This window comes from Callospermophilus lateralis, chromosome 6, assembly GCF_048772815.1.
Source record: "Callospermophilus lateralis isolate mCalLat2 chromosome 6, mCalLat2.hap1, whole genome shotgun sequence".
NCBI lineage: Eukaryota > Metazoa > Chordata > Mammalia > Rodentia > Sciuridae > Callospermophilus > Callospermophilus lateralis.
The window spans coordinates 115,197,202-115,210,791 of NC_135310.1; the positions used below are offsets into that span (position 1 = coordinate 115,197,202).

At 38.8% G+C, this 13,590-nt stretch overlaps 1 protein-coding gene across 1 annotated transcript in view; it reads left to right on the forward strand.

Annotated features, from left to right (window-relative positions):
- The window catches only part of Kif6 (kinesin family member 6), a 387,415-nt gene that overhangs the window by 204,132 nt on the left and 169,693 nt on the right, over positions 1-13,590 (forward strand). Inside the window, exons 11-13 of the mRNA XM_077109561.1 lie at positions 1,837-1,942; positions 2,747-2,885; positions 5,461-5,676. Of these exons, the coding sequence (XP_076965676.1) occupies positions 1,837-1,942; positions 2,747-2,885; positions 5,461-5,676 (461 nt within the window). The remainder of the gene's footprint in view (positions 1-1,836; positions 1,943-2,746; positions 2,886-5,460; positions 5,677-13,590) is intronic.

Sequence of the window (13,590 nt, forward strand, 5' to 3'; positions counted from 1 at the left end):
ATAAAATAGAGCTGAAGATCTACCTCAGTGGTAGAGCACTTGCCTAGCACACAGGAGACTCTGGGTTCAACCTCCAGTACCACAAAAAAAGAAAAAGAATGGTGCAGAACATTATCCAGAGTGTGATCTCATTTTTGTGAAAGCAAAGATAATCCACAAATGAATATATTAGATATAGGTATGTGCTTCATTGATAACTAGATGAATATATTTCAATTGTTGTTAACAGTGAACCTCAGGAATTAAGTGCAAATAAGGAAAATGGGAAGGGTGGCAAGGGAGTGGGAGCTTTTACCTTTTCATCACTCATAGCTGCATTTCTAATTTTGATCAAACCATAGAGAAGGCCGCTGATACGGGGCCACTGATGATAAACATGTGTTTTAGAAATTCTTGACATACAAAAATTTTTTAATCATTGTGTCAGAAATGAATTAGCTATGTTCTATACAGAAACGTATCAAACATCAAATAGTGCCCCTCCACTGAAGAATCTCCTTAAGAATGACAATGTGAATCATCCTACAGTTGCAAATGTCAGCTGTCCCATGTTGCAGACTACAGAAAGAGATAAAAAGGACATCCAAGGGTACTCTGTGATAAAAATCATTATATCTTGAGAGGACTGATAGGAACAGTGGAAGGAAGGTGTGTACAGTTTTCAAAGAGGCTGGAAGTCTGCAAATATTTTCGTAGCAATGCTAGAAAAATATGCTGCAGTGGCATTAGGATACGTAGCATCTTAGATATTGATGGCCCTCCTAAAGCCCTCCTTACCAAGAATTCTAACTCAACATAAAAGGGAACGATTTTCATGTGGTGAAATGCATTAGCTAATTAACATATTTGTATTAAGAATCTAAAACCTGGGGGAGGGAAAAACAAAGATGAATCGGAGCCAAGAATTGCCTCATGATACTTTTAAAGGAGGCGGGATGCAGGTGGGAGGCCAGGTGCATATACAGACTCTGGAACTCAACTGCTACAATCTAAAGTGGGAGTTCCAAATAGAGGGGTGCGAGGGTCTCTCCAATGGGGCGTATTTTGCTTTCTGTTTTGTCTTAGAATAGGAAAAATATGAAACTCATTGTAAGCAAAGAGGAAAGAGTCCCCACAGAGAGATGATTAACAGGTGAGGAGGAGAAAACAGGTAATTAGTCAAGGAAGCTCTAGAAGAAGCAGGAAGAGTCCAGGCAAGAGGAGGAAGATATTATCCAAATTAAATAAAAGAAGGAACAGGGCCTGAGTGTGAGGCAGAACTACCTGAGGTGAAGGAGAAGGAAACTGAGGTATCTGCTTGAACCAGCCTAACTTTCTCCTTCTGGTGAGAAGCTGCTTTATTGATGGAGAGTGAAAATGTAGTGGTAGATTGAGGAGTTATGGAAAGATCTAGAATAGCCACTGTAAAGACCATAAATTAACAGGAATAATGAAAAGGACTATGAAGCATCACTGAGATGTCGGGGTGTGGGGGGGGCTGCATAGCATGAATTTTTAATGAAACCAATTTTTTTTTTAAAAAAATTATCATTTTTTCTAGCACTATGACAGCTGGACACAGGAGCAGAGAAATTCAGTTTGACTAGAATGGAGGGATGGTAGAAATCAAATCATTCTTGAAAACTGCCTGTGAACGTTCATTGGAAATGAGCCAAGTGATTGCATCGTTATAGATTTCACTTTATCACTATGTTTTTCCTCCTTTAATTTTTGTAGTCCATTTTCTGTGAAAATGTGGGAGTAATATCCTGGGCTTCAAATATGAACCAAGTATGGCCATGAAAATTTCTAAAGCTTCTAGCTCAAACTTGCTTCTCATGTATTATGTATTTTTAGGCTGGAAAAACTAATAACATCCTTTTTGGAAGACCAGGATCCACAGAGTAGACTAGAGGTTGGCGCTGATATGCGTAAAATTCATCACTGTTTTCATCATTTAAAGGTAAGTTTAAATGTTTCCTTCAGTAGAAACCATTTCCTGCCATGCTCCAAGTGCAATAAAAAAACTTTTCTGGTTGACCAAGCCTTGAAAAGTTAGGACCCAGCTTCACAGAAAATGGTGTGAGCTTTGAACCAATGCTGTGATCACCACCCATTTTCTCCTGAGATCAGATCTTACTTGCCAATAAATAAGCTCAAACCATGGACTTCAGATTCTTTTGCCAGGAACCTCTACCTCTACACAGAATAGTTCTATGTTCCAAAAACCAATTTTAAAATAATATCAAGTGAACTGTGTATTGTATTTTTTTATTTATCCTTATAATTCACTTTCCTCTGCCTTGGGTTTTACCTTTTCTGATGAGGAAATGGGGTTATCGTTACATGTTACTTCTACCCTAGTTGTATTTTTTCATACCTGGGTAAGATAGCGAACATGTCTGTGAATCTGCTATGGGCCAGGATTGGGAAGGCAATGTTGAACGAGTCATGGAGAAGACAGATAAGGGCTATAATAAAAGTATGAACTGAGCACTATTGTGTTACATAGAAAGGGAAGAGAGTCCAAGAGGAGATAATGTTTGAGGAAGAATTTCCCAATTTAGGAAAGGAGAGATAAAGATGAGGGAGAAAGGAATGTGCAAGGCAGGTGGGGTTGGGGGACAAGCAAGTGAGAAAAGCGACTGTGAATTCAAGGAGTCAGGACAAGGCATGCTTATGTTCAGGGAATTGTTAAAGGGAAAAGAGTCAAACAAGAAAATTTGGAATGGTGATATAGGGGCAAAACTGTTCTTTCAACTTACAGAAACTATTGAATGACAAGAGGATCTTCAGGAACAGTACAGCCTCCTCCGAAATCAAAGAGCCAGACTGCCAAGAACCAGTGAAAGAGGAAGAATATAAAAAGCTACGAGACCTTCTAAAGCAGAGGGATAATGAAATCAGTATCCTTCCTGAAGCCATGAAACTCTCTGCTCCTGGCTTGAAAGGGGGATGAGAACAGGTGACTCCCCACTGCCACATCACTCAGGGGCCCACCCTTCCTCCCAATCAATCACCTCGTCCCTTTCCATTGAGAAGTAAAATGTCCCTTTAGCAAACACAGTGCAGTCACTAGTGAAAAAGAATAGCTACAAAAGAAAACATTTGACCTTACTTTTAGCCTGATACAGTTTCTCTACAGAGAACATTTCAGTTTATAGAAAAGTATGAGTTTTTTATGCCATCTCTTAACATTAGATTTGTGAAGATATGATTTTTTACTACTCTGTGGTGCTCTTTCTGGTTCAGTCCTGAGCCAGTAAGTTAGCTGGTTATCTTTAGCTAGCTGACCGGACACTGGGCTGACCACAGCCTTACCATGGCCCAGAGTTTGTGGCTGGTATGTGGGTGAAACTCAAATCATGGCTGAAAAAATGGTAAATGGTATTTAGCTTATGAAGAGCAGAGATTGATTTAAATGTAACCTTTTATTTAAAAGGAGATCTACTACTTTGGGTTCTACTTACAAATGTTTCCAAATTTGGAAGTGAGAATAGATGAGTGTTCAAGACAGAATTCTTATTGGCTCCAGGAGGCAGTATATATGGGGTCCTGAGAGTAGTGGCATTCCCTGGGACATGAGCTGCTCCTAGCTGCAGACTAGGTGGTTACTTCTAAAGAGCCCCTGGTGGGGGGTTAGACCTCAGGACTCCCTGAGATTTCTTCAGTATTCCTTCTTGTTAAAAGACGACATTTTCATGACATTTGCAGCATTTAAACACACACAGGAAATAATTTTGGTCAATTCATTATAAGCAGATATTTTTTGCTCATTTTTAAAATTTTCTAAAGATACTTTAGCTTCAACTATTGTCCAAAAATGCATAAAAATAATCTATGTAAAGAAAATCCAGAAATAAAGAGGTAAAAACAAACCAAATACAAAGTAAGTCTGCTGCCTGATTAACTTCAGTCTTTAATTTTAGTTGAGCATTAGCAGACCCCTTATGTCAGATTCAAATAAGTTTTAGCTGCTTTATTATTCAGCAAGTAACAGTAGGTTCAACTGTGAATTACACCCCCACACGAGCCCTTGTCTGTGAGTGCTGCCCACAAATGTTGTCACCCTTGCATTCCTTTTCCTCTCTCTTACCCCATCCATCTCCAGGGATGGTCTCAGCCTGGACCTCAGTCCTGGCCTCAGCCCCAGTCTGAGCTCTGCTTCTTTTCCTGGCCCTGATCCTAGTCCAGGATCTTCTCTCCTAAATACTCCTACCAACTTCTTAATCCACTTCATGACTTATGAATGTCTGTGCCTATAGGAGGGATGAAATGAGATAATGACAGAGAGGGAACAGGCCAGGCTTGTTCATATACATTTATTTTTAAAAGAGAATGAGAGAGAAAGAGAGACATACATCATCTCCCTTCTTCATTGTGGTGAATCTGGGTACCACTATTCACATGGGGCTACACTAGATTCTTTACTGAATAATTCAGAGTTTCCGCCATCTGAGTCTCATATTCAAAATGATGGTGTGTATGCTGTCAGAGTGGACAGAATACTGATCTTGAATCCATACTTGGATTGAAATCCTAGCTCTTCCTTTATTAGCTGTATGACTACTTGATGACGCTGTTTCCTATCCTTCAGGAGCAGGAGCGTAAGCCCTGCCCTGACAATCTCACTGTGCTGAGCAAAACCAGAATGTGGCCAGGCATTCTAGAGCATCCCATAATGGAAGCTGTGCTGAGGTAAACAGTAAGTAAAATCAGAAGAAGGAAAAACAACAGCTAAGGTTTAATCATCTCAAAACTTACGTTCATCAAAGGCTGAAAACCAATAGAGGCTCTTGATGCATCACAGTTGCTCAGTCGGGTTTGGAGGATGTTTTCTTATCTGTCTTTGTAGACCCAGAAGGCTCAGATTGTGACAGGTGTGAGAAAGACACTATTTCCCATGGGAGTAGGTGGGGGTAGATTATACTGGAGATCAACAAGAGATAGTAGTGCTGTCAAAGTGACCACCAACAACATGAATGTCCATAGTGGGAGTTACGAGGCTCCATTTCAGTGACATCATCCATTTGAACAAACCCCAGACACACCTTCACAAAGTATAAAACAAGGTGGTACTGAATCACAGCTCAGCCAAAGAGGGGAATCTTCCCAGATAAAAGACCTATATACTCAGAGATATATGCACAGCTTCACTGCCTAGTACAAGTAAAGTATTCACTTTACTTTTTATTAACTCTTTCATAAAAAATCTAAGACATCTGGTTTAAACTAAGAACATTTTGAAAAACATTGAGTTTGCTAATTTTTCATCTCGTAGTGTCATGGTAGAAGACTAATAGCCTCCTTATTGTCCACAACTGTGTAGTAGGAATTTGGAAAGTTAAAATCTTCCTTTAGTCAGTCTTTACCATATGTTCAGGAGCAAGTGGTTTGGGGACTATTAACTGCATTTGGATCATTTGTATTTTGATCATTATAATCTAGGATGAGTCATTTATTCCTTAAGTCAAATTTCAGATATTTTAGTCAACATGTTAAAAAAGGAAAAGAAGAAAACTCAGGATGCTCTCCACTTCTCTAGTGTGGATAGAGGTGAAATCAGACTCATCCAGAGCTCACCCTTCCCACCTGGAAACCCAGAAGGTCAGAGGACATCACTGTTCTCAGCCCCGACACAGTCCCAGGATTGCAGCATGCTCAGGAACAGATCCAGTTTGCTCCACAAAAAATCAGGTCAGTTGATTAAATGTCTAGTGTTTTTCATGGTCTCTACTGGGTTTCAGTGTAGTTGTAAATGTGCAAGGACAAAGACACTAACAATGTATTTTTCTAACAAATCTTTTTTTTATTGATTTTTTTAAAAAAAAAAATGACAGCGGAATGCATTACAATTCTTATTAAACATATACAGCAAAATTTTTCATATTTCTGGTTGTATATAAAGTATGTTGACACCAATTCGTGTCTTCACACATGTACTTTGGATAATGATGTCTGTCACATTCCACCATCCTTGCTAATCCCCTGCCCACCCTTAATCTCTTAAATACTAGTTTCCCAAATTAATTTCCCCAAATCTCTTAAATACTAGTTTCCCAAATTAATGACTGAACTGAGAAAAACAAAGTATGAAATTTAGCATTCAAAGGTAGAACTGGAAAGGTCCAGGGTAGAAAAGTGAACTTTAGAGACAGGAAAGAAAAACCTTCCTCTGCCCTTAAGAAGGAACAAGGAAGATCAAATGTCACATTAATAACAAGATGATGTCTTGTTTATTACTAAATCCAAATGAGCTATCTACAGCAAAACAATTTTAAAGTAAAAAAAAAAATTAAAGTATTTAAAGTTTTATCACAACCTTAAAGAGCAATAAATTAGCAAAATGATTGGACCAACTCAGAAGCATCTTCCTCTTTTTTAGCTTTTAGTACTGCTAGTACAGAACCTTCCAGAAGCCCAGGTCTGTTTGGGTATGTTTTCCCTTGTTAGACCAGCATGGCATGATGTAGTCATGTGGCTGGTGCCTTGTCCAGGATATGGAGGAATCAGAAGTGTGGTGTGTACTGGGAAAAATGGTGAAATTTTCCCTTTTTGGCAACATGTTAACATTCTCTGTGCAAACATTTGTTGGAATGTACTACCTGATATGTGTGGCTTCCTCAAGGATCTTGCCTGGGAACCACCGGAGTGTGTGTTCATTAAGAAGCATGTGCTTTAATTAATAAAGACAACTTGGAGAAGTGTGGAGATATATTTTGTGATATCACATTCCTGTAGCTCTTAATTCCAAATCTCCCTGCATTGAATAGTTCTTCAACAACACAGTACAATGAATTCAAATCCAGGAAAACAAAGATACCATTTATCATGATGGCAGCAGAAATGAAAATCACTGATTCCTTTCTGTGACTATTTTCTATTCAGCTTTGCTCTATTTATTATAGATAGCGGCTGGATGGGGAAAAGGGGGAGCCGTCTGCACTGGTGAACTCTTACCCATCCATTTACTCATTCCTCTGTAATTCAACGTATTATCGAGCACATACTTTGTTCTAGGCACAATGCTAATTATTATTGCTGCCAAAGCTTACATAGGCCTTATATACCAGGTACTATGTTAAATCCTCTGCTTGAATTATTTACCCACATATTACAGATGAGCACATACATAGACAAACACAAGCTCTGACCTCACAGTGACACAGGAAGAGTCACCCAACAATTGATTACAGAATTATGTTTCTGTATTAGCAGGGAGCACATGCCAGGGACCTTACCTGCAGTGAAGACCAGAAAGATCAAAGAGGGGAGTGAGGGTAAATGTGTGAGCGGAAGGAATCTTGGAAGGAAAAGGAATCAGTTGTGTGAACAGCTTTGAAGGCCTTTGTAGTGAAAAGGAACATTTTAGGAATCAAAAAATCCAGATACGGTTGGCATCTGAGAGATGAGCGAGAGCCTGGGGAGGCAAATTGATTGACATGTGCTGAGCAGATGGACACTAAGACCACATGACCATAAGGGACCATTGTAGTAGTTTAGGCCAAAGGATGGGGACGGTGAGAGAGGTGAGGTTGCAGAAGCATTTAGGAAGTCGAGTGGGCAGAGCTTTGTTGCTCACAGGATGTGGAGGGTGAGGGTGAGGATTGGCCCCCAGGTCGCACAGTAGCTGGTGAGACTTGTCACAGCCGTAAGGAATAGTGAGTGCCTCCCGTGGTTCTATGACAGTCAGCTTTGTTGGCCATTCAGAACATGGCATGGGCATCTCTGCTGTGGGAACCCAGAAAAATAGGACCCCAAAATGTGATGCTCTGCCATGCTGCATACTTTGAACTGAAGGCCATCAGAAGGGCCTCAGAAGCAAACTCTCTATCCAACCTTCTCCTAATCTTCTTTCTCCTACTCTTTTTTCTCCCCCAATACAGGCCACAAAAACTAGAACCCCTCTCCCCTAAAGCCAGCCACAAAATCTAGAAATACTATCTCTCCATCCTGCACCTTTTTTGGCCATAAGGAAATTCTCTGACCTACCCTGTCGGATAGTGTATTATAAGACCCTCATTCCAGAAGGTCCTGTCCTGTTCTGAGAGGAAGAAATGACACACAGAAGAGTCCAAGGAGAAGCCAAACAGATAGGCTTTGCTGAATTTCCCCCATTCGTTTTATTACATTAGATCATAACATTTTCCCAATCACTTTTCTAAATGGTGTCGTTAAACCTAAGCATAAAAATAGAGTTTTCCCCCAGGTCTTTGGTTCCATTCTGAAGGCTGCCATATTATATAACATTTGATTAAATAATCTGCTTTGCTTTTCCCTTGTTGATTAGTCTTTTGTCACAGGGGTGTTCCTTATGATGAGTAAGGAAAGGTATCGGACCTTCTTGCCCCTGCTTTGCTGAAATTAAAGGTCATGGTCAGTACCCCATGGCTCATGATGGAAGGAACTCTGTTTCCTGGCCTTTTCGAAACACATACTCCATTGTGCCTCTGCAGAAATGGCCTCAGACATCTCTGCCCAGCCCTTGTTGTGAGCCAGACCTTTGCGATTTCGATTTCTTCTCATCCACACCATCCCTTTCTCGTAATTCTTCTCCCCGCAGCATCTCATAATCCTTCCTCTTCCTTATAATTACAGTCAATTTTTTCAGGAACTCTTTTCTTCCCTGGATACTGCTATTGAGACAGACTATAGTTTTATTTGGAGAATAAATAAAATTTACTTAAATAGAAAATTGCTGAAAAAATAATGGAAATTATTTGTAAAGTCCAAGTACAAATGAGGTAAAAGTTTTGGAGCAGAGCCTTATATTTGAAAGGTTTTTGAGTTGTTTTAACCATCATTGAATACAGTTCTAGCAATAACTTTAAATAGGAGTAGGCTCACAAATGGACTGATAATGATCTAACCATTTGGGGAAGGGATTAATGGGAGATTGACTACTTTTTTTGCAAAACTACAAATGGAATGAAAACTGTTGCCGATGAATTGATGCTGCAAAGAAACAGGTTGTGGGATCGCTTCTTACCCTATTAAGATTCTAGGAGCTGATTTTATTTTATTTGTTTATTTATTTTATTATTTCAATGTTTTATATATGAGAAGCTCACGTGAACTAAAGCAAATACAAGAAAATTAATAAGCCTAGTGTTTTGAAAGTTTTTGTCTTAGGTAGGTGTTGTCGGTTTCTATGATTGGTCCCTGGGGCTGTTTCTTATGCAGAGAGCATGTAAATCTCACCATCTCTCAAATTGTTGTGGAAACTATCTCCCCCTCCACCGCCCTCCCCTTCTTCCATTCACCTCCACTTGATGCTGAAAATAAGTCCTTTCTAATCAGAAAATGAAACTGAATTTAGTGTTCACTAGAGAGCCCTGTAGGTCGAGTCATTGTCCAGCAGCCTGCCAAGGCCGAGCAAGGTCAGGGGCTTTGGGGCCTTTGGTTGTTGTTTTGAAGGTTCAATGTCTGTGTTGGTTTCATTGAAATAAAAAGGAGGATTGTTCAGCTCCACAGTTTGAGAAGAATCATATTGTTCTGTTTAAAATAAGACAAGTTTTAAGGTTAGGTTGGTTTGGATTTTTTTGTGTGTTTTATTTTCTGTTTTAGATCTCTGTGTGCCAAATAGTCAACAGGAACCAGTCGGTATTCCAAAGGCTCCACCACTCAGCACATCCTTTAGCTGCTTGAGAAGCTAACAGAACCCACTCACCTCAGTTGATGTTGCTGTCATTTTAAAGATGGGGGTGGAACTCAGTGGGAGAGCACTTGCCTAGCTTGCAGGAGACTCTGGGTTCCAGCCCTAGATCATGAAAAGAAAAATCAAGTAATTGCAAAAACATACCCTTGAGGCTCCAGACCCTATTCTCTTGTTTTGTGAGAATTCTTTGAATTCCCACTCTGTGCATGGAAGGTCCAGGGTATGCCGTGGGCTGTACCAAGGTGAACTAAGAGTGTCTCCAACTCAGGGAACTCACAGTTAAATAGTGGAGGCTGGCTTTGTACCCAAACAGCAGAGAATAAAATAAGTTGCTTTAAGCAGAAGCTAGAAGAAATATTTTGGGAATTCAAAGGAAAATGGAAGAAATTTATTTTATTTTAATTCTTTTGTATTTTATTGATGCGTTATGATTGTACACAATAGTGGGATCCGTTGTTCTGTATTCTGATGTGCACACGATACAACTATATCATTTGGCCAATATCATTCCCCAGATTTCTCCTGTACCTTCCCTCCTCCCTCACTAGGTCCTTTTTCTCTTCTCTACTGATCTCCTTTTGATTTCCTTGAGTTCCCCCCACCTTTCTCTTCTTTTTCTTCTTTAGCTTCCACATGTGACAGAAAACATAAAACCCTTGCTTTTCTGAGTTTGGTTTATTCAATTAACATAAAATTGTCAAGTTCCATCCATTTTCCTACAGATTTCTTCATTATGCTGAATAAAGCTCCACATTTTCTTTACTCATTTACACATTGATGGACACCTAGACTAGTTCCATAGTTTGACTATTGTGAATTGTGCTACTTCAAACTTGAGTATCGCGATTGTATGGTGACTTTGATCCTTTAGAGTGAATACTGAGGAGTGGTACAGCTGGGTCCTATGGTGGTTCCATTCCTAGTCTTTTGCAGAACCTCCTCCTCCATTACCATAGGAGTTGTACTAACTTACAGTCCCACCAGCAGTGTCAAAGTGTCCCTTCTTCTCTGTGTCTTCTCCAGCATTTATGAATGTTTATATTCTTGATGGCTGCCATTCTGACTGGAGTGAGATGAAATCTTAATGTAGTTTTTATTTTCATTTCCCTAATCCCCTAATTCCCTAATTGCTAATGATGATGAAAATTTTCCATGTATTTGTTGGCCTTTTGTAGTTCTTCTTTTGAGAAGTATTCGTTTAGTTCATTTATGCATTTATTAATTGGGTTATGTGACTTTTTGGTGTTAAGTTTTTTTGGGTTCTTTATATAATCTGGATATTAGATATATATGTTCTGGATATATTAATCTGGAGGAGCTAGCAAAGGTTTTCTCCCATTCTGTGGGCTCTCTTCACATTCTTATTTCCTTGCTGTGCAGAAGCTTTTTAATTTGATGCCATCCCATTTATTAGTTCTTGGTTATTATTTCCTGAGCTTTAGGAGTCCTATTGAGAAAGTCATTGTCTTTGTCAATATGTTGGAGTGTTGGTGCTACGTTTTCTTCTAGGAGTTGCATAGTTTCTGGTTTGATTCCTAGGACTTTAATCCATTTTGAATTAACTTTTGTGCAGTGTAGAGAAAAGGATCTGGTCTTATTCTTCTCCATATGGATAACCAGTTGTCCTAGCACCGTTTGTTTAAAAGGCTGTCTTTTCTCGAACAGGGTTTTTGGCACCTTTGTCAAGGATCAGATGACTGTATCTGTGTTTGTCTCTGCTTTCTATTCTGTCTCATTGGTCTATGTGTCTGTTTTTATGCTAGGACCATGCGGTTTTTGTTACTATGGCTCTTTAGGATAATTTGAAGTCAGGTACTGTGATGCCTGCAGCATTGCTTTTTTTGGCTTAGAATTGCCTTAGCTATTCTGGGCCTTTTATTCTTCCAAATGAGTTTTATGACTGTTTTTTCTAACTCTGTGAAGAATGTCATTGGTATTTTGATGGAGACTACATTGAATTTGTATATTGCTTTTGGCAGTGTGGCCATTTTAACTATTAATTCTGCCTATTGATGAACACAAGAGGTCTTTCTATCCTCTAAGGTCTTCTTCAATTTTTTCTTTAGATTTACTCTCAGGTATGTCTTTTTAGGCTATTGTAAATAGGATAGTTTTCCTGATTTCTTTCTCAGCAGATTCATTACTGGTGTTAATTTTTGTACATTGACTCTTTAATCTGCTACATTGCTGAGTTTGGCTGGTGGTTCTAGTAGTCTTCAGGTGCAGCATCTTGGCTCGTCTAAGTATAGGATCATGTCATCTGCAAACAATAATTGACTTCTTCCTTTTCTGTTTTTATCCCTTTTATTTCAAGAAGGGAAGAACTTAAATCAGCAGGTCGGGAAAAGTGTGACTCAGCAGGTGACATGGAAGTTCAGTCTCCAAGGACTGGTAGAATTCAGGCATTCAAATGTGGACTATTCAATAATACTTAAGTCTTAAAGAATAATATGAGCACTTGTATGTCTTCTTTCAAAAAAAAATGTCTGTTCAGATTTCTTACCCACTTTTTTATCCTTATGTTTTCTTTCTGTGGATTTAAATTCTTTATAAATTTTAGATATTAATCCTTTATCAGAAGTATTGTTTGAAAATGTTTCCTCACCATCCATAGATTGTCCCTTTACTTTTATTATTTCCTTCATTGTGCAAAAGTTTTTTATTTTGATATAATCCCATTTGTCTACATTTTTCTATTTTGGGGTTTGTTGTTGTTGTTGTCATTGTTTATTTTGTGTGTGTGTGTGAGGGGTGTACCAGGGATTGAACTCAGTGACACTTGACCACTGAGCCACATTCCCAGCCCTATTTTGTATTTAATTTAGAGACAGGGTCTCACTGAGTTGCTTACTGCCTCACTTTTGCTGAGGTTGGCTTTGAACTCGTGATCCTCCTGCCTCAGCCTCCTGAGCCACTGGGATTAAAGGCATGTGTCACAAAGCCTTGCCATTTTGGGTTTTTTTACCTGTACTTTTGGAGTCAAATCTAAAAATAAAAATTTGCCCAAACTACTGTCATGTTTTCCCCCTACCTTTTCTTCTAATAGTTTTATAGTCCCAGGTCTTATATTTAATTCATTTTTAATTGATTTGTGTATTTGGTGGTGAGATCAGAGTCCAATTTCTTTCTTCTGAATAGCATTTTTCCCAATAATATTAACTAAAGACACTGTCCTTTCCCGTCAGGTGTCCTTGACATCTCTGTCAAAAATCTATTGACTGTAGGTGGGTAGGTTCATTTCTGGGCTCTTACTGTGTTTCATTTGTGGATGAGTCTATTTTTATGCCAGTACCATGATGTTCGAATTATTATGGCTCTGTAGTAGGGTTTGAACAGATAATATGATGCCTCCAGTTTTGTTCTTTGGGGTTCATGTTTGACTTTTAGAGCTTTTTGTGGCTCCATATGAATTTTAGAATTGTTTTTCTATTTCTATGAAAAATGATCTTGGAATTTTGCAAAGGATTGCATTGAATCTGTAGATCATTTGGGGTAGAATAGATATTTTAACAATATTTATTCTTTCAATCCATCAATACATAAAGGAAAGAAGCTCAACATCACTGATCATTAGGGCAATGCAAATTAGAAACCACAATACTATATCACCTCACACTTGTCAGATTGTGTATTACCAAGAAGATGAAAGATAACGAATGTTTACAAGGAAATGGAGAGAAGGGAATCCTACACCCTGTTGGTGGGAACCTAAATTGTACAGCAGTAATGGAAAACTGTTTGGAGGCTCCTCAAAAAGCTAAAAATAGGATTACCATAGGACCCAGAAGTCCCACTTCTAGATATTTACCAAAAGATTCGAAATTAGTTTGTCAAAGAGATATCTGTACTCCCACGATCTTTATAGCACTGTTCACAGTAGCCAATATATAGAAGCAATTTAAGTGTCCCTAAATAGGTGAATGGATAAGGAAAATACTATTATACATGTAGGA